At 46.3% G+C, this 21,107-nt stretch overlaps 3 protein-coding genes across 3 annotated transcripts; all 3 read right to left on the bottom strand.

The window, feature by feature from the left end:
- Positions 1 to 13: 13 nt before the first annotated feature.
- Positions 14 to 10,392, bottom strand: triobpb (TRIO and F-actin binding protein b). Its single transcript, XM_076084173.1, has 12 exons — positions 10,009 to 10,392; positions 7,722 to 7,778; positions 7,338 to 7,406; positions 7,120 to 7,209; positions 6,735 to 6,844; positions 5,250 to 5,673; positions 4,240 to 4,480; positions 3,946 to 4,057; positions 2,683 to 2,944; positions 1,662 to 1,748; positions 1,088 to 1,294; positions 14 to 962 (listed from the first exon to the last, which is right to left on the bottom strand). The coding sequence occupies exons 1-11, from the start codon at positions 10,012 to 10,014 to the stop codon at positions 1,133 to 1,135; spliced, it is 1,620 nt and encodes a 539-aa protein (XP_075940288.1). The 5' UTR covers positions 10,015 to 10,392; the 3' UTR covers positions 14 to 962; positions 1,088 to 1,132.
- A 559-nt stretch (positions 10,393 to 10,951) lies between these two features.
- On the bottom strand, positions 10,952 to 17,034 carry LOC142945263 (uncharacterized). Its single transcript, XM_076086683.1, has 6 exons — positions 16,609 to 17,034; positions 15,467 to 15,612; positions 15,033 to 15,208; positions 12,391 to 14,629; positions 11,798 to 11,915; positions 10,952 to 11,351 (listed from the first exon to the last, which is right to left on the bottom strand). The coding sequence occupies exons 1-6, from the start codon at positions 16,870 to 16,872 to the stop codon at positions 10,992 to 10,994; spliced, it is 3,303 nt and encodes a 1,100-aa protein (XP_075942798.1). The 5' UTR covers positions 16,873 to 17,034; the 3' UTR covers positions 10,952 to 10,991.
- A 1,177-nt stretch (positions 17,035 to 18,211) lies between these two features.
- On the bottom strand, positions 18,212 to 20,460 carry nol12 (nucleolar protein 12). The gene is made up of 6 exons (XM_076084185.1): positions 20,298 to 20,460; positions 19,599 to 19,704; positions 19,449 to 19,497; positions 19,209 to 19,354; positions 18,964 to 19,061; positions 18,212 to 18,658 (listed from the first exon to the last, which is right to left on the bottom strand). The coding sequence occupies exons 1-6, from the start codon at positions 20,405 to 20,407 to the stop codon at positions 18,457 to 18,459; spliced, it is 711 nt and encodes a 236-aa protein (XP_075940300.1). The 5' UTR covers positions 20,408 to 20,460; the 3' UTR covers positions 18,212 to 18,456.
- Positions 20,461 to 21,107: the final 647 nt, after the last annotated feature.

A 21,107-nucleotide genomic window follows, 5' to 3' on the forward strand; every position in this document is an offset into this window, starting at 1 on the left:
AAATGAAATAGTGTTTCTGTTGAACTTATTTTATTGATTGCAAAAATTGTGTATAATTTATAAAGATGATACAGGCTTTTACAGTACATTAAATATGAAAAATATTTTCAAAAGGCAGGTAGATAAGTCATTTTATCACAATTCATACTGTCAATAAAAAGAAATTGGCTCATTGATGCAACACCTGTCATTTGTTAAGTGGTGGCACATACATGCCAACAATGATCAGGGGGGGGGGCTGGAAGCTGGAGAGTTCCTGCTTCTCAACCATGGTTTCAAAAATAAAGACATCTGTGACGTGGGACAACATTCATTCAACAGCTGTACAATCAGAGATCAACTTCCAATTCAGCCTGCCAGGAATTAACAAAGGTTTGCCGTCTTGTCCTGTAGTAATCCCAATGGATTTTTCAGGACGTCATGCTCATAAACACGACACTACGTAAGCACACTTCTCTCCAGGTAAAAAAAAGAAAAGAAAAGATAATTACAGCAAATGATAAGCTCCTATTTCTATAGAAACACAAGCCATTTTCACAGAGTAAACATGACTCAACAGCTGTACAACATAGAAAACTGATGACAGTAGCTCTTATGTATGAACAAAAAAAAAAAGAATCGGATACGGTATGAAATCTTTATCTACAATACCTGATAATAATAATAATAATAAAAAAAAAAAAATCATGTCACTCAACGGATATTCCAGTTTTCAGACCAAATGCGCACTCATACATTCTTGCACTCAAAGCAAGCAAAAGCTAAAATAAAAACATAAAAAGTGCAGTTATCTATAATGTGTGTGGCCCAGTGTAATAAAACCAGCTAACAGCTACTCTATGCTGCTCATTGGCAGAAGGATAGAAAACTAAGGCACTATCATGGTCCCCACACAGCCGCAACTGTACAAGTCCTCCGCTTTCTTTTGCTGCTGAATATCAGTCACCGTGGTGCAGACACACCTGCAAAACAATAAACATACAGAAAGAAACACATGAAAAAAAAAAACCCTATCAAATACATTATGTGCCTTTCAAAATCTCCACAGAGACGGTGAGATGTTGCCCGGCTCTACATCCGTCCACACCTGTCTCTCCTGGTCTTCCAGAGCGCTAGTACCAGCAGCAGGGTCTCAGTGGTCCAGGCTGTTGCCCAGCTTCTGCCCCTCCTGCAGGGCGGCCATGGCCAGCCTCAAGTGCTCCTTTAGACTCTGGATCTCTCGCTCGTTCCGGCCCTTCATCCCGCTCAGCTCCTCGTGCACCTCCGCATAGCGCTCACAGGCCAGACGTTTCTCCTGCGGGGCAGAGAGGAGCAGACCGACTCACTAAAGCTTTATTGCAACATTCATAGGGTGTTCCCAGCCCATCCTAATCTAAAGAGGGCCACCAAGGTGTTTGCCAATTACATAGATTCATCCCAGTGGTTTTTAAATGAACATTCTGTTCATTAGTTCTCTTTTCTCAACATAAGCCAAAAGATCTAGAAGAGTTCTTGCTCTGCATTTTCTGAAAGGTTTCAGGCTGTGAGACACGTAAGCACCTTGCTCAAGGATTTGAGGATTAACATTCCATGTCATTCATCTAATAGTGTCGCGATTACAGAGAGAATAAATAAAAACAATCACTTATTTGTAGCACAGACGCACACACAGACAGACGTACCGTGTTGAGAAACTGCAGCTCGTTCCTCAGACAGCTGATCTCCTTGTGTAGATACTCGATCTCGTTTTCCTTCACCCTGAGAAGAACCTGGCAGAAACACAACACAACAACATAGTGCGGTTTGTCATTCGCTGCCAAAAAGAAACGACACAAACAAAACATAAATCTTTATAATTATCACTTAAGTCCAAGAAGAAAAAAAATCAATTGTGTTCTGGCTGATTTATGATGCACCCAGAGGCGTTCTCTGTCATTTACAACTTGGGCTTTCGGCCAATTACAGTTTGACGTGACATTCCGTTTGTGTTCTTAAAAAATACACAACTAGTTTGGAAACAGGAAACAGTATAAATGAACTGCTACGTGTGTGTGCTCCTTCAGGTTTTGGGTGACATGTCAGTATCAGATGCTCCTCCAGAAGTCACCAGCGTCTCTCTGATTAAGTGTCCTCGAGCAAAACCTAGAACGTGCTTGAACAGCGCAGTGCTTTTCAGTGCTATTGCTGAACATTAGAGGAACCCTGTCACTGTGACACAAACACCGCAGGTCATGCTCCACACGTCGACATGATGCAACCTCCAGTGTTGCCTCATCTGCGACTTTTAGCCGATTGAAGCAGACTGCTTTCTTATCTTGCTCTCGACTCTTCTGGTTGAATTTGTCCAGGTTTTGTGGGAGATACTGATGAGACTTTTGACAAAAGTCAATTGGAATTTTATTTAGTAATGAAAGACTGATGAATAACATTTGAAAAAAAAAAACAGCTGGTATCAGTTATTGTTAAAACAAAACAAATATCAGCATATTTTTCAGCTTTTTTTCTAAGTCTCTTAATGCAGTGGGTGATATTTTCACACTTGTGCACATCTGGTGCATGTTGCTGTCAGTTCAGGAAGTTACAAATACACACACCCACCCCCCCCCCCCCCCCCCTCATCTACTTTCAGTATATATATATATATATATATATATATATATATACACACACAGTATATATATATATATATATAAGAGCCGTTACCTCTAGTTCACTGGTCGTCCTGTCTTTGTTGTTCTCTGAGCTCTGATATGTGACGGAGGATCTCGTACGACTGATCTCCGCCGCCAAACGGGCTTTTAAATCCTGGTTCTCCTTCCTCAGCTGCTCCATGTCTCTCTCCTTGCGGCTGATCTCCCGCTCTCTCTCTGCGCTGTTCTGCTCGGCTCGGTTCAGCTCCAGACACTTCTGAGAGTAGCGCTCAGACAGTCCGGCCAGCTCTCTTTGCGAGGCCTGAGTTTCTGCCCTGCAGGAGCGCAAAGATGAGTGAGCTGCAGAAAGAAGGACTAAAACCTGCCATGCTGCAGAATGTACGTCACATTACCTGCTTTCTCTTTGCTGTGAGAGCAGCAGAAATAAAACAAGAAACAATGATATGAATCCAAATGTATTGAACAAAGAGATTAGCTGCGGGGGGGAAACCTTTTCTTAAACATCATGCACTGAAGGTGGTAGCTCCGTTATTCTGCTCTGCTCTTACTGAATACCTCTTAAGTAAACTATAATATCATAATATAGAACTTATTACTTTTAACAAGAGCAACATGCTGTGAAAAAGTACACAGTTTTTTCTTCCATTTTCAGGACCAAAGTATTTCCTACTGCGGTTTTAAAACATATTTACTGGTCATGACCGATAACCACAAAAATAAGGAAGAGCATGCAAAGAGGGGGAAAAAAAACGCAGAGTAAGCACATGTGTAAGCAGCACAGATAAGCCCTAAAATGCAGGTTCCAGTAGCAGCCAGTGAGACAGCGCCGTGTCAAAGGCCTCGTGACGCTTTACAAAAAGAAAACCAATCCATGACCAAATTCTTCTGCATTCCTCAAGTGCCCAACAGGACCCAGTGTCCGCCGCGGTAATGGCCCCCGCGTAGACAGGGAACCCTGGATTGTTGGTGCAGTCTGCAAATTCTACCTTTAATCTCAGTGAAAAACCCTTTTGTGGCCGGCTAACCCCCACTTAAAAGCACAAGAGAGCCATTCACACAAATGACCAGTGTTGGCCTGCGCCGACTGAGACAGAGAGCAAGAATGTGTTTTCAAGGCAACATGAAGTACAAGTGTTCACGAGGCCGGGGCGTTTGCTTTACAAACTTTATATTCTTCCATTTCCCCATGCACGTAAATTATGTTTCATTTCTAGATTGCCACTTAAACAAATCTCAATCTTGTATTTTCCTTTATTTAAGTGTCTGGGTGTACATCTCTACCCCGCTGGCATCACACAGATTTGAAGGGACTTACTGCTGTTGGGCTCGTAAAGCCTGTGAATCTATCACCCCGCTGCTCAGCCGCTTGACTCGCTCCACCTCTCTCTCCAGCTCGTCTTTGTGCTTCTTCTTCAAAGCCTCCATTACTGAAACACAAACCACAAAAAAAAAGTGTGACACAACTTCTATGTGACGTCCCGGTGGCTGTTAACGGCAGGGACCCCCGGTTCGGACTACTTTTCTTTATCATATTAAACCCTTAAAGCCGCCTTCACAGATGTAAATGTAGGTCTCGAGACTCTTCTCTAGACCCGTCCGGTCTGCTGACCTCGTGCCGTGTCCCGGGTCTCCTCCAGCAGCAGCCGGTCCTTCTCGGTCTCCAGCCCCTTGAGCTGGCGTTCGTGCTGCCTCTGCAGCTCCTCCATCGCCTGTCGATGAGCGCGCTCCATGGCCGCCAGGCTGCGGCCGCAGGGGGCCTCGGGGCCGCAGCCGCCCCTCACGCCTCCTCCTCCCCCCCATCGCCCTCCCCTTCCCTGTAGTTGCTCCAGCTGCTGCCTCAGTGACGCCACCTGAGAAAAAGGATGAAGACGGAGGTAAAGCCCACTGAGCGACAGGGGTGGGTGGGGGGGGGACACACAAACCTATTAATCGAATATCTTGTGATTAGCATGTTTACATGAGGGCACACACACACACACGCTGGTGTTGGCAGTAGGAATAATGCATTCATACTCACTGACTTGTACACAGCCACACTGCCAACACACACTCTACACATGATCACTGGCAGAACCACAGAGCATCAGCTTAAGCTTCTCTCAGGGCGGACTAATGATGCCAGCTCTCTCTCTCTGGCTCCACTGCTACATTGGGCATCGAACACCTCTTGGATTTTATAGTTCTTGGAGCTCAAAGTTGAAATTCACGGCTGACCTTTCAAATCCTGATTAGATTCTTGCTACAGAAGAAGCTTAAACACAAAGGAAGCATTCAGCTTTCAATACAATAGCGTCATTAAAGAATGAATGCATATATAGGCTTCTCTTTAGCATGCATTGAACAGCTCCCGCAGCTGTCTGCGTATCATGTGTAGAGAGACGGCAAACAGATCCAAACCAAAGAAGCACATCACACAAACACAGAGACAGAACAGACAGGAGTTCCAGCAGCGCTTCCCATCACTGCATCTGCATATTTTAGATGGAAAACGCTGCTGAAGAGCAGGTCAGAAGAACAGCATTAACAGGCAGAAAGAGGAAACGTTAACTTCATCCGGACAGATGAGGTCATTTGCATTTTATTCAATTTGCAAATTGGAAAATCATCTCCACGCACTACCTCCCTCTGCAGCGCCTCGTTGGCGGACTGGCTGGAGGGCCGCAATCCCATCGGCGGCAAGGAGCTCATCTCCTTTAGCGGCATCCGCTCGAACTCGGCCCACTTCCTCTCGATCTCGTCCTCCGAGCGCGGCCTCTGGTTCGATCCCCCGCCGGTGCCCTTCCTGGACAGCACGGCCTCCCACTGGCTGCTCGTGTTCCTCTCCTCCTGCCACTGGCCGTGCTCCCTGCCCTGCCCCTCGGCCGCTTCTCTCTGACCGGCTGACGAGGCGGGAACCGGGGACAGCTCCACATAGTCGAACCTGCGATGAGCGGGGGTCGAGACCTCGGACTGAACGACGTCGGCGTGACGCAATGATGGCCGACGGGAAGACGGCAGGAAGCGAGAGTGGGAGTTTTCCTTGTCACTGCTGCCGTCAGGTAATCTAGAGAGGGTTCGAGACAAAGACATAAGTCATAAACCAAGGCATTTAATCCTATTTTAGTCAAATAAAGTAAGTAAGTAATCCCAAATTCAGTAAGGCTGATGAAATAAGTAAATCCGCAGCATACAAAGCTTCAACATGATCAGTCAAGGCCCAGCTGGGGGTGAGTCACTGTGAAAACAGAACACATCGGTGCTCCCAGAAACTCATGAAACGTTGATTCATCTTCTACAGGAAAAGTGTTCAGTGACTGCAGGTGCAAGTGAGCAACAGAGCCTTTTATCTGACTGTATTTAGCCACGGATGAGCTGCAGCAAGACCTCAAATGAGCAATACTAGAATGCTGAGGCAACAATCTTAAAATAATAGGAGAATTAAGAAAAAGTACTGCAAAAACAACTTGGAGTGTTGAAGCATAAAACATCCTGAGAAGCTGCTTTTTTTAGGGCATGAAGTTGCAAGCTACAGTTAAAAAACAACAACTTAATAACCACTTTTAAATGTCAGAAATAGTGACAAATGCCCCTCACACGCTAGAGTGATGTTTCAACATACCGAAGTGAAAGTAAAGCGAGGGAGCTACTTTGGGTATAAAACATCTCTTTGCTCTACAGAGAGCCACCACTAACACGTCTCTCTCCACGATTAAGTAAAACAATAAACTACAGAACTAGCCAACTTTGCTACATTTAATTTGGCCAACTGTTGATCAAACCAAGTTATCTTTGGGTCCTCGATATTAAAAAATGTGATTGGTATATTGGTAGAAGTGACACAATTGCTCACTCAGCCGGACCAACGGCCAAAAAACCCAGAACCAAGATTGATATAGATATGTCAGTTCTGAAAATGTAATGAATTCATTGTCTGTCAATAAACTAACACTACCAATGAGGGCACAGCTGACTGCTTTGTAACTTACATTTGCCAGGTGTGAAATGATATATTTCTTAATTTTAGCCTGAGCAAAATCTGAATTGATCCAACTTTCAATTTTAGGCAAATCATTATTTTTACCTTGGACTATCTCCCCTCCTAAAGTCGCTTGTATTTACACTTACTGCGTGAGGTCCGGAGAGCTGCTGGGCCGGATGCACTTCTTTAAAACCTCTATCCAGTTCCGCCTGATCCCGGCTGTCATGGCGGACAGGGTGTGCGCAGCCTCCCGCGTCTGCAGACAAAAACACAAAAGAGAGAAAACAGGTGAAGAAGACACAAAGATGTGACAGAACTGGGATGAGACACAGAGAGAGCGAGAGACACAGAGAGGAGAGACCGACGTGAGATGTGAGCCATGATAACGGAACAAGAAAAACGCAGCAGAAACTGAGAGCGGTGGGCGTGGTTTTGGCTGATAAGGACAAGAAGTGATGAATATAAAGAAGACAATCAGTCTCACACACACACACACACAGTGAGAGACTGACCCGTAACAGAGACACTCACCTGTACCTGAAACCCATAGTTCTTCTCCACATCGAACTCACACACCTTCACACAGGATTTTAGGTCAATCTCTCCGTCCAAGTCATCTTTCTATACAGAGAACACAGACACAATTACACATTAGGATTGTTACAAAATGTCATATTAACAACAAACATGTCTAATAAAAAATATTAATACATATATATATATATATATATATATATATATATACATACCTCCTCTGCACTAGAGTCTCTGTAGTACTTCAGTCCAGCATCAGTCAAAACAAACCAATGCTTCTTCCACTAAAGAAAAAGCAGATCTCAATTAATCCCAAGACTGACCTGAGATCAGCAACTCTTAGGTTCACACGTGAGAGGACGGCGTCATATCAAAAACAGCAGGCCTGCGGGATGGGATGTGTGACGAGAGAGAAGCTCATTCACATCATTCAAAGAGAGGAGACACCGGCTGTGCCTCAAGCCACCGCTGTGATAACGGGGATAATCTGCCGCTATCGCCTTACGCACAACCTTTCTAATTAGGGAGGAGGGCAAGAAAAGAAGAGGGGGGGGTGAAGATGGAGAGGGAGGAAGACACGACGTCTGCGCCTTACTTACGTCGCCACCCTCGTCCAGTTTGGACATCCATCCTTTCTTGAAGTTCAGGAGGTCGGGCTGCGAGGCAAAGAGCACACACAGTCACTGACCTTCACACGAGTGCTCTGGCAGAAATGTTACAAATACAACAGTTGAAGGACGGACGAAAATGAAAGAACAGAAAGAAACGAAACAAAACAACAGGACAAACACCACTTCAAGCTGGATGGAAGGGTGGGGCATTCTCAATATAATTATATTTCTATGCAAGCAATTAGCAGCTCCCACAATGCCACGGGGTTTATTCCATCATTGTACAAGAAGACAACGATACAATGCTGCCGACTTACTTTGCCACAAAGAAAATAAACCAGTTTCTATCGTGCTTTTCTTAACGTGCATGTTTAAACGGGTACGGTTTGTTTCTTTATATTCTTTTTTTATCCAAATTTTTTCCCCGAATGCATGAATACATCACTAAATGATCTACTTCTTTAGATGATACTATACGCACTGCGATCATTCAACAAAGCCTTTTGATTGTTAATACAGCATCTCAACAACAACATGTTTACGTCACAGGTTGCTGCTCTGTTGCACTGCAGAATACAACATACATGAAAAAAGGGGCAATGGTTGCATTAAAAAGACACATATGGGAGGTGAACAAACAAGTGTGTGTGTGTGTGTACAGGAAGTGGACACACACAAAGATGAGGAACTGGAGCAGCACGTCATCGGGAAACTCATGAAACTCGCAGTGGTACAGTAACTTTGCTGTTCATAACTCAACATTGTTGCACACTGCGACATATGTTGCACGTCTCTCTTGCTCCAGCTGGGCGGTACAATATGGAACAGGCCTGTCATTGCGTTGACAGGAAGAGGGGAAACGTGCGTGAGGTACCTCAAGATGTGGTGATCCCAGATTAGAATTAGGCAACTTTTTCCACCGCACATTCCTCACTTATCTCTCTCTCGCTAGCATTTACATTCCACGCATTTAAATCTCTCTCTGCGTTAGTCATCTCATCTCCATTGCTTCCTCCCCCCTCTCTCTCCACTGCAGATACTTCATTCATTTTACTCCCTTGCTGCATCGTTTCGCTCGGCTCCCTCTCTGTTCGCACTCTTAAAATAGTTTCTCCGTCTGTGCCGTCGTCTCTAACCACCCCTCTTCTGTATACATTCTCCCTTCCTGGCGTCAGTTGTGCTCTTGTAGGCCACAGTACCACCCAGTTTTCCCCCTGAGCCAGTTCATCTATGCTAATAGCTGGATCATCTGGTGCCGGCTATAAACACACAATAGGAAGCTTCTTTTATTGTTGCATCATATAAAGATCCGCACTGACACTACTAGACCACTGGAGCAGGCTGTGGTGTGTCACACTGCATCATGATCTCATGTCATCTAGTCAACACATGCCCATGTGCGAGGTCAAGGAGCGGCCACAGGAATAAAGGGATCCGATATGATGCCACAGTGCTTCTCCTGGCCGTGTGCATCTAAGGTCAGCTTGAGACAACGTCCATTCTTCCTGACTCCTGTCCTCCATCACTACAGAAGAGTATTGTCTGGTGAGCCTCGTCCTGTGTGCTTCTCTTCTTCACTGGTTTCTGTCCAGTTAAATAGATTACCTCTCTGAACAGTGGAGAGAGGAGTAGAGCCTCATGTATGCACTCATTGTGATGGCAGCGCCTGCACTACAATGGTTTAGAGAAACAATACCTCTGAGTAACTTCATTTTATTTTTTTTACTTATTTTTCTTTGCGGCCATGTGTCACAGCTGGCTGTATGAACGGACACACACAGTACAAGCTACTGGCTAATGACACTTCCTGCTACTGTAAACAACAACAACAACACAGGGTAAACAGACACAACTACACCACACACGGAAACCAGCATTACAGTTTAAGACGTGTCACAGGAACAGAAATGTACAAATATAAACTTATATTTATATATATATATACATATATATATATAAACTCACTTGGGATACATTTCATTTTTAAGCTAGCGTAAGTTGGAGGCATGTCTGCTCCACGTATCGTTAGCTGTAACGTGCAAACGCCTCGAGTCAAACAAATGCTCACCGTAAACCATTAAAAACTAGCTATGTTATCTAACTTACATTAGTCTTTCTTACCAAATAAAACACAAATAAAGTGAGATACGTGAATGCTAGCTTTTGGGCCAGAGCTCATTTAAAACAACAACACATTGTAACGTTAACTATGTGCACGTCTACATTCAGGAAGGAGTGACAGGAAAAACACAAGAGCTCTCAATGTGCAACTTACCGTCATGATGACAGGATCCAGAGGGTAAAATAAAGACAAAAGAAAAGTACCGTTACCTCGCCCTCCTCGCCCTCAAGTCCACTACTCAGCTTAGCTAAACCTCACGGGGGGGGAAACCCTGACTTTCTCCGAGGACGCTGAGGTTACGCGAAATGAGATAAAACCCCGCCATTCATACCCATGTTAACTTAATCAGAGGAGCCGCCGACGTCCACAGCGTGTCTCGCTACAGTCCTAAGGGGAAAGCACGTCCACCAGAGAAAACACGGAGACACTAGTCTGCGCTTAAAAGTAGTAATCTAGCTAACGTTAGACTTCTGCCTCGGCTGTGTCTTTGCTCGCTGCCTCTACCTCCCCGCTCTCTCTCTCTCTCCACCTCCCTCTTTTTCTCTCTCTCTCTCTCTCTATTTCTGGTCTGTCTGCCACTTCCTGGGCGGATCCGCGAAGATCGTTTGCGAAAAACAAGCCTACCCCACCTAACCGCACGGTGCCGGGCTCTAAACCCGGTGTCCGGGGACCTCCAGCGGGCTGAAGGGGATCCCCGACAGCACGAGGAATACTATAGCTCCGGCTAATCGCCCCCACAGCAGGTTACCATAAGAGGAAAACGTGTAAAACGGACTGTTTAATATACGAGGTGTCACTCCCTCCCTCTCCTCGGGGAACCAGACTTCTGTAAAATCCTGTGGGTCCTTGACATGGAGAAGATTGATGATCCAAACATACAGAACTAACTCACTTTCCTGACTGAAAAATCTTTTGGGGATTGCGAATAAAGTGCCCCCCTCCTCCCCTCCACAAATCCTCTCTTGGTAGCTATTGGTTTCAGTTGAGGAATTTCAACACATGCCCCGGCAGACCACAATTGACAAAGCTCAGTCAGTCTTATGAAATGCCTGCAGGGTGTAGGTGAAGTCTATGGATACACAGCAACCAGCGCTTATGAGTTAAAACTGTAGATAAACCGCAGATAGGCCAGCAGGTTAAGGTGCCAAGTACATAGAATCTTTGCAGTTATAGACAGGATCTGTGTGGACACTAAACAAGCTGCCAGCATGTCTGGTAAATATGTAACATAGAGATACCATATATTCAAATAAGACTGAAGGGCAATAAACTATAAACACGTGTGCTACAGGTTTATTATGTTCATCACAAACATTTGGTGATAGGAAAATCAACTGTAACGTCAGCCTATACGGCGCAGAGGGAGAGAGGTTGTTTCCACGTACCCACACATTTACTGTAAACACACCGGCCGTATCACATACCTGCATTTCTTCTGATCGGTGGCGGTTACCTTTCCAAGAACTGCCCTCGTCTGCTGTGGGACTGCCAGACCTCTGGAGGGGAACAGCTTGTAGTTATGAAGGTAATCAATGTCCGACTGAGCAAACATAGGAACCTCTGGAGTTTCACATCCACAGACTTTTTTTTAATATGTGGTGTATGGTATGTGGACAGTGTGGTTAAGCATTAACATATTATGAAGGTGAAAGCCACAGAGCTGCAATTCCACTGCAATGGGTTATATTGTGCAGGGTTTTGTGCGCTGTGGGGTTGTAAAGCTCAACACTCAGCCCTCTTTCTTTATACTGTTGCAGCTCTCTCTCTCTCTCTCTGCTTATGACATTTAAAAACAAACAATAAGACTCACAGTTAGTGTATTGCCAGTTCTGCGAAATGTAATATTCCCCCAGTAATGTTTAGTATTATCAAGGTTACTCTAATAAAAACATGGTTTAAGACCATCCTTCATCAAGACTCCCCTTCGCCCCAACCAGCCTACCTGCAATGAGGTGGAGGAGTGAGCTCGAGACAGATGCCCACTGCCACCGTAGTGCCAGTCTCGCTCAGTGTCCCCTGTGTCTTCCCACTCTCTGGAGGGATGCTTGCTCAGGGAGTGGCTGAAACAGCACAAACAGGTCATCGGTGTGTCTGATTTGGTCAAATGTATTCAATCTGATGGAGTCATCTAGAGATACACCTAACACAATGGGCCTCATGCAGGAATTTCCTCACATTTTTGTTCCTTGTATTTTACGTCTTCTTACAGCCTTTTTTTGGTGGCATTTCTCTAATTATTGGGCATGTGCCAGAGCACACCGCACAACATCTGCCCTTTTATAGGGTTTAGGGGAAGTTACCTATGTTAATAATAAAACATTGGCCACACGCCTCCAATTTATGATTCCTCCTTCAGCACAGCTGGGAGTGGTTAACTTCTCTTGTTTTTTCTCTTAACAGGAAATTAAGAGAAATGTAAGAGTTGTTGAAATGTTGCTGCATGTGGCCCAATGTAATGTTAACGAACATGCATATCGTTTAAATATGTTGCCAGCATCACTCCTTCCGTTCTCTGTGGTGTAATGCAGGTCTGACCTGGCTGGTTTAAAGAGCTCCTGTCTCCGAGAAGGCGGCTGGTTCTGAGGGCGACCCATGTGGCCCGGCTCTTCTCTCTGATGGATCATTTTGACCTTCGGCACGTCGGCCAACATGGCATACTCCTCCCTGTTCCGCCCTGTAGACCCCACCGACAGTGGACCCGACTCCGAGGACTCCATGGAGCTCTGGGAGGAGGTGTGCTTCCTCAGTTGAATCTGAGGTGAAGGAGAAGGGCTCCGTGTGCGGTGGGAGGGCCTCCTGTCATTCGGGGAGGGGCAACGATCGACATGGCCGTGTCTTCCAACCCCAGACCTGATGCTGCCGGGGCTCCTCGGTGTGTCCAAGGTGACGAAAGCTGTTCTGCGGCCATTCGTGGTCTGTCTGGAGGGTGAAGCAGCGCGAGACACCGAGGAGCTGCGGTGGGAATGTGTCGACTCCCGCCAGGAGCGTGGTGAGCGATTGGAGTCAGATTTTGTGTCATGGTGTGTGTTTTTTGTCTGAGAGGTATGGCTGGAATCTCCGTTAGTGGCCAGTCTGAGGATTGAGTAGCCTGGCAGGTCGCTGTTACCTTTTCTAGCGGGAGACGAGTTGCGGCTGTTGTGGTTCTTGCTGTTCAGGGAGGAGCTAGTTTCTGCTTTCCTCAGTGAGCGCTGGTCAGGAGCATCATAGGTGTTGTGGTTCTTGCTGTTCAGGGAGGAGCTAGTTTCTGCTTTCCTCAGTGAACGCTGGTCAGGAGCATCATAGGTGTTGTGGTTCTTGCTGTTCAGGGAGGAGCTAGTTTCTGCTTTCCTCAGTGAACGCTGGTCAGGAGCATCATAGCTTTTCCTTGAGGGCAACAGACTTTGGCTCTCACGACTTCTGACAGAACTGTTTGCTTCAGACTTGCGCAGCAGGGACTGAGAAGGAGCTTCGTAGCTTCTCCTCGAAGGGGAGGAGGTGCGACTCTCACGACCACGGCTGTGTGAAGAACCACTGGTGTCTGTTTTCCTAAGCTGATACTGAGTAGGGGTTTCATTGCCTCTCCTTCCCGGAGAGGAACAACGGCTGCCACGACTGCCACCGACGGCGCTTGATTCGGTCTTGCGGAGTACAGACGGACTTGTGTCGTAACCTCGTCTGGATGCAGTCACGGTGGGGCTTTCATGTTCTTGGTCATTCAATCCATTCTTAGCTGTTGGGCTTCGTAGCAGAGCCTGGCTTTCAATATCATAGCCCTCTCTTATGGGGGAGCCACAGCGTCCGTGGTGACTACGTCCGCTTAGAGACAGATTTGATTCAGATTTACGAAGGGGGGATTGGCTAGACGCCCTGTAATCTCTGCTTGGCGGTGAGTATCTGTGACCGTCAGATGTTCTCCTAGATGGAGACGAGTCACGAGTGTCGCTCCGGCGTCCGTGAGATGAACTGCTGGTGCTTTCCATTTTGCGGAGAGACATTTGGCCTGAAGGGTTGTAGTCCCTCCTTGAGGGAGACGGGCTTCTGCTGTCACGACCTCGACCACTCAAAGACCCGCTTACTTCCGTTCTCCTCAAGGCACTCCTAAACTCAGAAACCGTGCTGGTCTGGGATTTGACCGAACCAGCAAATGGTTTAAAGTTTCTTGGCAGAGTTCCTGAATCGACACGTCGCCCGTGAGTGCCTGGCGAGGCGTTTCTGGATCCCGGCTCCGTCCCTTGAGACCACCCTCCACCATCGAAGTTATGCTTGTTGAAGGCAGCGGTGGACTCACTGCGTCTGAACGGTAAGTTTCCACGTGAGGGAGAAGAGGAACGAGATGGCAGAGCTGAGCCTGGCCTTGAGGACTCAAAGCGTCCTGACTGATGATTGGTAGAGACGCCAGAGGAAGGGTTTCCCCGACTGTAGGAACTGCTGAAACCTTTTCGCCCCGTTGAGGCCAGCGACTCGGCTATCTTAAAAGGAGTAGGACTCGGAGAGCGGGGGCCGACCCGGGCCTCAACCTCAACGGCAATGTCATAGGGGTCGGGAGGCAGCATTTCCAAAGGCAAGTCATCATTTAGACCCTCCGGCGTTTGCCTTTCCGAGGCCACGCCGAGATTAGGGTTTCTGAAGGGGATGGTGTCTTTGGGCTCTACGCCTCTGCTGCCGAAGATAGGATGTCCTCTCTCAAAATGGCGGAATGGAGCAGGCGGCCCGCTATCACGGACTGAGCGGACACCCGCTGTCCTCCCCAGGGAGAAGTACCCGCTTTCACGCTTCTGCGCGTCTTCTTTTAACCCTGCAAGAAAAGAGAGAAGTTGCTCAGTGTGACAGAAATAGAACGAAGGAGGGGTAAGATAAATAAGAGATCATCAAAGATCAACCACTGAGCTACTGCTACACTATTGTATTACTGATGATTGCTCCGGGACACCTCAGCTGGTGACATCAAACAGTATTGCCAAGTAAAGAACACCTTTGGCTGTAACTGGATATGGATTGGTCAAGTGCTGTCAGTCATAGGTTGACTGAAGGCCCGGACATGTGTTCAAATAAGAGATACTGAGGTCCAATCCTTCTTCCAATGCTTCTATTATGTCATGTATCCAACTCTTATTAATGCATCCCTTCCGCCAGGAAATCAATGAAGCATTTGACAAACGTCACAATATGCCAGCTCAGCTTTCATGTACCCGACTGACCGCTGAACTTGTCTCTGCTCCGAGCTTCGTCCATCCAGGCGCGAGGGCTCGGCCGGTGGGGTGGAGGGTCCAGCCGGGTCATGGCGAGCCTGGTCGAATGCCGACGGATCGGCAGGTACTCGTCCTCTGCACTGACGGAGCCGCTGAACTCTTGGTAGTCACTGTGGTAGCGACAGCTGCGTGGAAGAAGAGATGGGAGACGGATGACGAGAGTAGAGGCGGAAAGACGAGAGGTCGGGAGGAGGGGAGAAAAGTACGATGCAAAAGGAGGAAGAGAGAGAACAATTCAATCAGTATACCATGAATTTCATAGATTGCGTCACGCAAAATCAATGTTTAAGGTTAGAAAACATGGAACAGTATACATTAAAGTCTACAATTCCACTTTCTAGCTCTCCTAAAGAACTTTTTATCACCGCCCCGTGCTGTCCTACCTGTCGGTGCTGTCGTCGTCGTCGCCGTCACAGATATAAAGCTCACAGTCGGGGCTCAGGATGCACAAAGAGCTCTCCCCATAACCCAGACGGCCTCCGTTGACATCACAGTAGCTGCTCACCACCGACAGACCGTCAGAGTCCTCCTGATAGGATGACAGGGTAGGAAACGGACCAATCACAAGGCCTCAGCAAAACTCCCTCTCTCTCTTTGAGTGACAGAGGGAAGAGGCGCCGATGTTGCTCTCCTAGATCTGTCTCTCTGGCTCCATCTCCTTCAGTAGAGAGTTAGCCGAATAGCGTCCGTCCCATCTGTCCTCTCTGACACACACACGCATGTTCAGTCTGCTGTTCGATTAGGGTTACACCTCTGTAACTCGACCTGGCTTGTGGCTTTCCTCATTAATATTTCACCGCTTTTTTTTTTTTCTTCTTCTTCTTGCCATAAAGCCTCTAAGACTTAAGATGTCTTAAAAAAGGATCCAAAACTGTGACTTCACTGTCTGTAAATGTCAAAAACTGGCATCCATCCCTGCAACCTCCAGGGATCTACAGGTGGGCTGTTACATTGGAAGCTGAACTGGTACAACTCATGATCCGCTGTGTGTTTAAATACGTTACTGTAACCAGATAACGGTGGTTGTGAATTGGGAGCAGGATAAACAGAAACATGCCCTTCTTTCTGTGTGTGGCCCCTCCGTCTAATATAACAAGTGATTCCCAAGAGGGCAGTAAGTGATCCAGCTTCGTTAATTTATAATAGGAGCCGCTGCTTCCACCCTGCTCCTCGTCAGTGCCTCTCATTCTCCGTCTCTGACCTTTTCTTGATTTACTCAAAAGCAGCAAAGACTCACACATGATCTCGCGAGCTGTGTTCATGCGTGTGGGCCGTGTTAAATTAAGAGGGCGCTTGATTTCTATACAAATTTATGGCTTCTCCTTGACTTAGTATACGTCAGTGACACTTAGCATACGTCAGTGACACTTAGCATACGTCAGTGTCAAACTACTTCACTTGTGACTTCTAATGCTCTCATCTTTCTCCAGCTCATCCCATCACTCAGCACATATTCTACTCGTGTTCCCACCTCTACCCCCCCGTTACCTAGCTACTGGGTTCATCTCCCTCCCTTCTTTCTTACCTTGCTGCTGGTGTCTCTTTCCTCTGCCTGCGATGGGATCGGCGTTAACGGCACACCTTTGCCTGATCCGATCCCAGTGTCGGTCTCAGCTTTAGCCCCAATTCCAGCCTCTGCTGTGGACTTCTGCTGTGGCGGTGCTGCCTCTGCGCTGTCCCCCGCGCCGGCGTGCAGGCGCCTCTGACGCAGGCATTCGTGGCAGCGGGAGGGGTCGAAGATGTTGGGCTGGAACTTGGGGCAGATGGGCTCATCGCCAGAGAGGGGCATGGTGAGGCCGGAGCGGGAACCTGCGCAGTCATCGCATCCCTTGGAGAAAACTGGGAGACAGCAGCAAAGGGGTCAAGGAGGAACATCACAATGATATAAAACAAATAGTAGCAACTATGAGTATAAATTAAAGACTTCTGTGTGTGACTTATACATTAGAAATGTGTTGCACCTATTAAACCACTTTAAAAAAGTATAGCAGTGTTATGTGCTGATGCAAAAATACATCAGAGCATCCTCCACAGCATGGAATAAGAAGGGTAAAATAAGACTGACAGTTTTGAGAATAAAAGCACCCTGTCTGCTGGTGAGCCTGTCTGTGACACCACATTACAGAGACATGTGTAAACACAGAGCAGCAGCTCTGAGTGAATACTAAAGAGGATCTTTTACTTCACGGTTCATGGAAGATCCAAAGCAGAAGTGTTTCGGTAGGTGATGACTAACCACACTAAGAGATAATGAAACACAACACACCCAGACTGTCAAAGCTCCCCACAGAGTAGCATTACTACCAACCACTAAGCACATGCTCTGTGATCTGCCTTCACCTACAAGCTGCACGGCCTCTGTACATTAAATTAACCAATTAAGATCAAGAGTTTAAATAACTATTAAAAATTGTAACGCTAGATATAGAAATTATAAGATGAGCATTACCTGACGAGAGAGGCTCCCGCTGTCAGCTCCACTTTGAGTTTGTCATAAAGAGTCGGAGGATAAGCTGCCCATCAGACCCCCCCCCCCCCCATCAGGCACATGCGTCTTCTTCCCGCATGCTCTCTATCCTCCCGAGCTGCCAAACCCTCAAATCCATCCGATTGGCTGCTCCGACAATGAGTGAAACTGAAGCAACCATGACGGCCATGGTGGCTCTCAGTAAACACAGCGGTGGCCCTGAAGCACACGCGGACCCAGAGCCAACATGGAGGCGGTGGCCCGCCGGTCTCCCTATTGTGCGGTTGTATTAAATATCACGGGCTTTAGAAAGCGAAATGAAACGCTCATGCTAGGGACAGCTGGCACACGCTGGCTCAGGTTAACGTAAATAAATAAACACTGGTGAGGTGTAGGTTCAACATACATTCAAACTACTGGCTGTGTGGGATAAGGTTCGCGATTAAGGAGCACGCTGTAAGACACACAGTGGTTGGTTCTCCTTTAGATCTCTCTCTGTCACACACACACACACACACACACACACACACAGGTGATGCTGAGCTATGAGGAAACAGAGCGAAGGGTTGATTTCCTGATGTTCTGGAGAGGATGTTGACGACAGCGTCAGCCTTCCTATTAAACAATAGCAAGAAAAGAATTCCACACCGACAGCTTGAGATGTGGCTGCATCACAAAGTCACTTCTTAGCAAGATTTATGTTTTATTTTATGAAAATTAAAGTAAATACACTTTGTTTGTATACGATTAAGCAATAAACACTACAAAAAACAGTTTGAGCACAAGTTGTTTTTAAGAGGCAGGTACACTGGAAATACTGAGATAGACAGTCCAACACGATGCGGACAGAGCGTCCACATCAGCTTGAGTTTATTTTACACTCTTCGCAGCGTATACACGTCCTGCTCAAACACTGGAGCGATGATGCACCTTTTTCCCAGTCAGTCGACGTCTCTGCCACTTGGTGGTCCTCCCGCCTCTACTTTTACTCTCTGTGGCGGTCTGTTTCTTGTCTGTCTGACGGCCGCCTCGGCCACCTCGGCCTTCCTGCTTCCCTTTCCTCTTCTTGCAGGTGAAACTGCTGAGGGACGACGTTAGGGAGCGGATCCTGTAGCAGCGGGGGAGAGACACAAAGAGAAATGCAGCTGGACTGAGAGGGGCTGGAGGAAGACGGGCAGACATCTGAAGACCGCCGCTACGTCACCACTGTATTGTACAGCGCATTTAGCAACAGTCACACTACCTGTGCATTCCTTAAAAGACCAGTTGATCAACCCTTTAGCCTGTAGATAATGTCAGAAACCAAAGTGATGTCTGGCCAAAAGCCAAAATACCTAAAGTATTCAAGTTGTCACAGGAAAAACTGGCAACACTTATGAGAATATGAAGAGACCTGCGTGATGAACAGCTTACTTTTTGTTCATGATTGGATTCCCGGATTTTCTAGGCATCGCTGCTGTTTCCTCCTGCTGTTCTTTCCCCTTTTCTTCGTCCTTGCACTCCCCATTATCCTGGAAAGCAAAGATCCTCTTTGTTAATTAAATTAATTTGCCATCAGTTACATTCACAGCAACCATACAGAGCTATAAGCAGTAAAACCGGCATAAGTCAGCCTGATGAAAAACACACATGAGATGACTCGGGGATTTACTGTTTACCTGGTTTGCGGCGGGTCTGAGCAGGTGAGCCCCTGTGAGGTCAAGTTCACTGATGGTTGTGACGGTGACGGTGTGGTTGGGGTGATCGTACTGCACAGACTCCGTTGTGGAGGTTATCACATCTTCCAGATCGTCTTCAGCCTCCTCTGAGAGACGGGATCGAGTGAGGAAACAACAACAACAATAAGCAAAGAGTCTCAGCAGATCGATCAGCGATAAGACTTCTGCTTTTGAACTCACCGAGAGCGTCCGTCCTCTCCTTCAGCAGCCTTGTGTATTCCTTATGCCTCTGAAAGCAGACAGCCAGACATGTCATCAGTGCACTGTTTCCTTACGTGCTCCTGCCACCAAAACAGATTTGAAGTCTGCGCTCTTTCACTTCACACTTACTTCTACTCGGACTCTGATCTGCTCTTCCTTGATTTTCTTTCGAATTTCTGCCACTGCTACTTTCCTCCTTTCCACCTTTCTTTTATGGAAACCCGTTAGATAGTCCCTGCCAGAGCAGAAGAGGAAGCAGCTTGAGAACCCAGTCACCATTTCATTCTCTACCGGTTTGTCTCGCATTATGGATACATACAACAGCGATTATAATAGAATCAAATGTGGCTTGGTGCATTTTATTATAATGAAAACTCATATTTAGAAATCTAATTAACATCTTGGTCAGTGGAGGTTTTGAAGTTAATGTGTCAGCAACTAAATAAACTCATAAGGAATGAATGATGGCTTAGAACAACACCACGATGCTTCAATAGTGTGTATTTCAAACTGTGTAGGCTGGTCGTAGGAATGTGACGAACGTTACTGAGCTTCCTATAACTCAGAATCATTAAGTTTTGTAAAAGCTATAACGCACATGCCCCATAAACCTGGTGATATTTTACAGTATCTGCACTTGCTTGGTTTTATTCTGTCATTCAAAAGTTACATATAAAGAGCGTGGATAGAGTTGCAATGCTTTTCAAAGTAATACTTGGGAGAAAGCTAACTAATGCCAACCTGGATTGATAACCTCACTAAGGGCTAATGCTAAGATGCTAGCTAACACCTTCAATTTAAAGCACCGTCATCAGTCGAAGAACTTACTCTCTGTCGTTGTCGTCAAACGAAACGATGCATTTGTTTTCTCTTTTCTTGGACCCGGGCTTAAATTTACCCTTTTTGGACACATTGTGTGGCTTTTTAGTATTCTTCATATCGCACACGTGAGTTTACCCTACAGTACTTCCGGCTTCTGGTATTGAGGAACTAGTGATTTAACTATGTCCGACTAGAAACACGTGGATAAAAGTCTGATAGGTTCCGCACGACATTTAGGTCAAAGTAATGATTTTGTTGGTTCAGACTGTACAGTTGGTGTAATCACATGTCACCTAAAATAAATACCCTGGTTCATAGAGTTTATGCTGCTGTTTAAATTTAAACTATTGATAGAATGATGTATTTGATATCAGGTCAACTTATCTTATTGAGATGTGAATAAAAATGAATTTGACGCTACTTCAAATTAGGTAACACGGTCTGTATTTCTGTTAATCATGATATGATGACTGCCTTTAGTCTTCATTCCTTCGCCCATACATTTTATAATTAGCTACTTGTCCACTGTCAACTTTAAAGCAATCCCTCCAAGTGGCAGGGACTCGTTATGTATCCAAACCATGCCACCACCAGCTGGAGTGTTTCATTTACACCGAGGTGTCCAGTGCTCATCACACAAAGAGAGGGTGTGAAAGAAGACACCAATACACTTCACAGAGTTATCAGATCTACACTGGCGTTCACACCCAGCCAACACCCATGTTTAAATGAAACATGCTCTCTCATTTTCTTCTGTTTCACTGCATCCACGTCCAGCATGGTACCTCTAACACTGAAAGATCACATACACACCAA

This window comes from Anarhichas minor, unplaced genomic scaffold (assembly GCF_050575085.1).
Source record: "Anarhichas minor isolate MPS153535 unplaced genomic scaffold, ASM5057508v1 ptg000007l, whole genome shotgun sequence".
NCBI classification, from domain to species: Eukaryota; Metazoa; Chordata; class Actinopteri; order Perciformes; family Anarhichadidae; genus Anarhichas; species Anarhichas minor.

Excerpts from the sequence above, each read along its gene's own strand:
- triobpb (XM_076084173.1), bottom strand. Across the intron at positions 4,481-5,249 it reads ACGAGGCGCTGCAGAGGGAG|GTGGCGTCACTGAGGCAGCA; the intron begins GTAGTGCGTGGA and ends CCTTTTTCTCAG. Across the intron at positions 2,945-3,945 it reads GCTTTACGAGCCCAACAGCA|GGCAGAAACTCAGGCCTCGC; the intron begins GTAAGTCCCTTC and ends GCGCTCCTGCAG.
- LOC142945263 (XM_076086683.1), bottom strand. The coding sequence starts at position 16,872 with ATGCCCCTCTCTGGCGATGAGCCCATCTGCCCCAAGTTCCAGCCCAAC. Across the intron at positions 15,209-15,466 it reads GACGACGACAGCACCGACAG|CTGTCGCTACCACAGTGACT; the intron begins GTAGGACAGCAC and ends TCTTCCACGCAG. Across the intron at positions 14,630-15,032 it reads GAGCAGAGACAAGTTCAGCG|GGTTAAAAGAAGACGCGCAG; the intron begins GTCAGTCGGGTA and ends CTTTTCTTGCAG.
- nol12 (XM_076084185.1), bottom strand. The coding sequence starts at position 20,407 with ATGAAGAATACTAAAAAGCCACACAATGTGTCCAAAAAGGGTAAATTT. Across the intron at positions 19,705-20,297 it reads TTTGACGACAACGACAGAGA|GGACTATCTAACGGGTTTCC; the intron begins GTAAGTTCTTCG and ends CTGCTCTGGCAG. Across the intron at positions 19,355-19,448 it reads GGAGAGGACGGACGCTCTCG|AGGAGGCTGAAGACGATCTG; the intron begins GTGAGTTCAAAA and ends CCCGTCTCTCAG.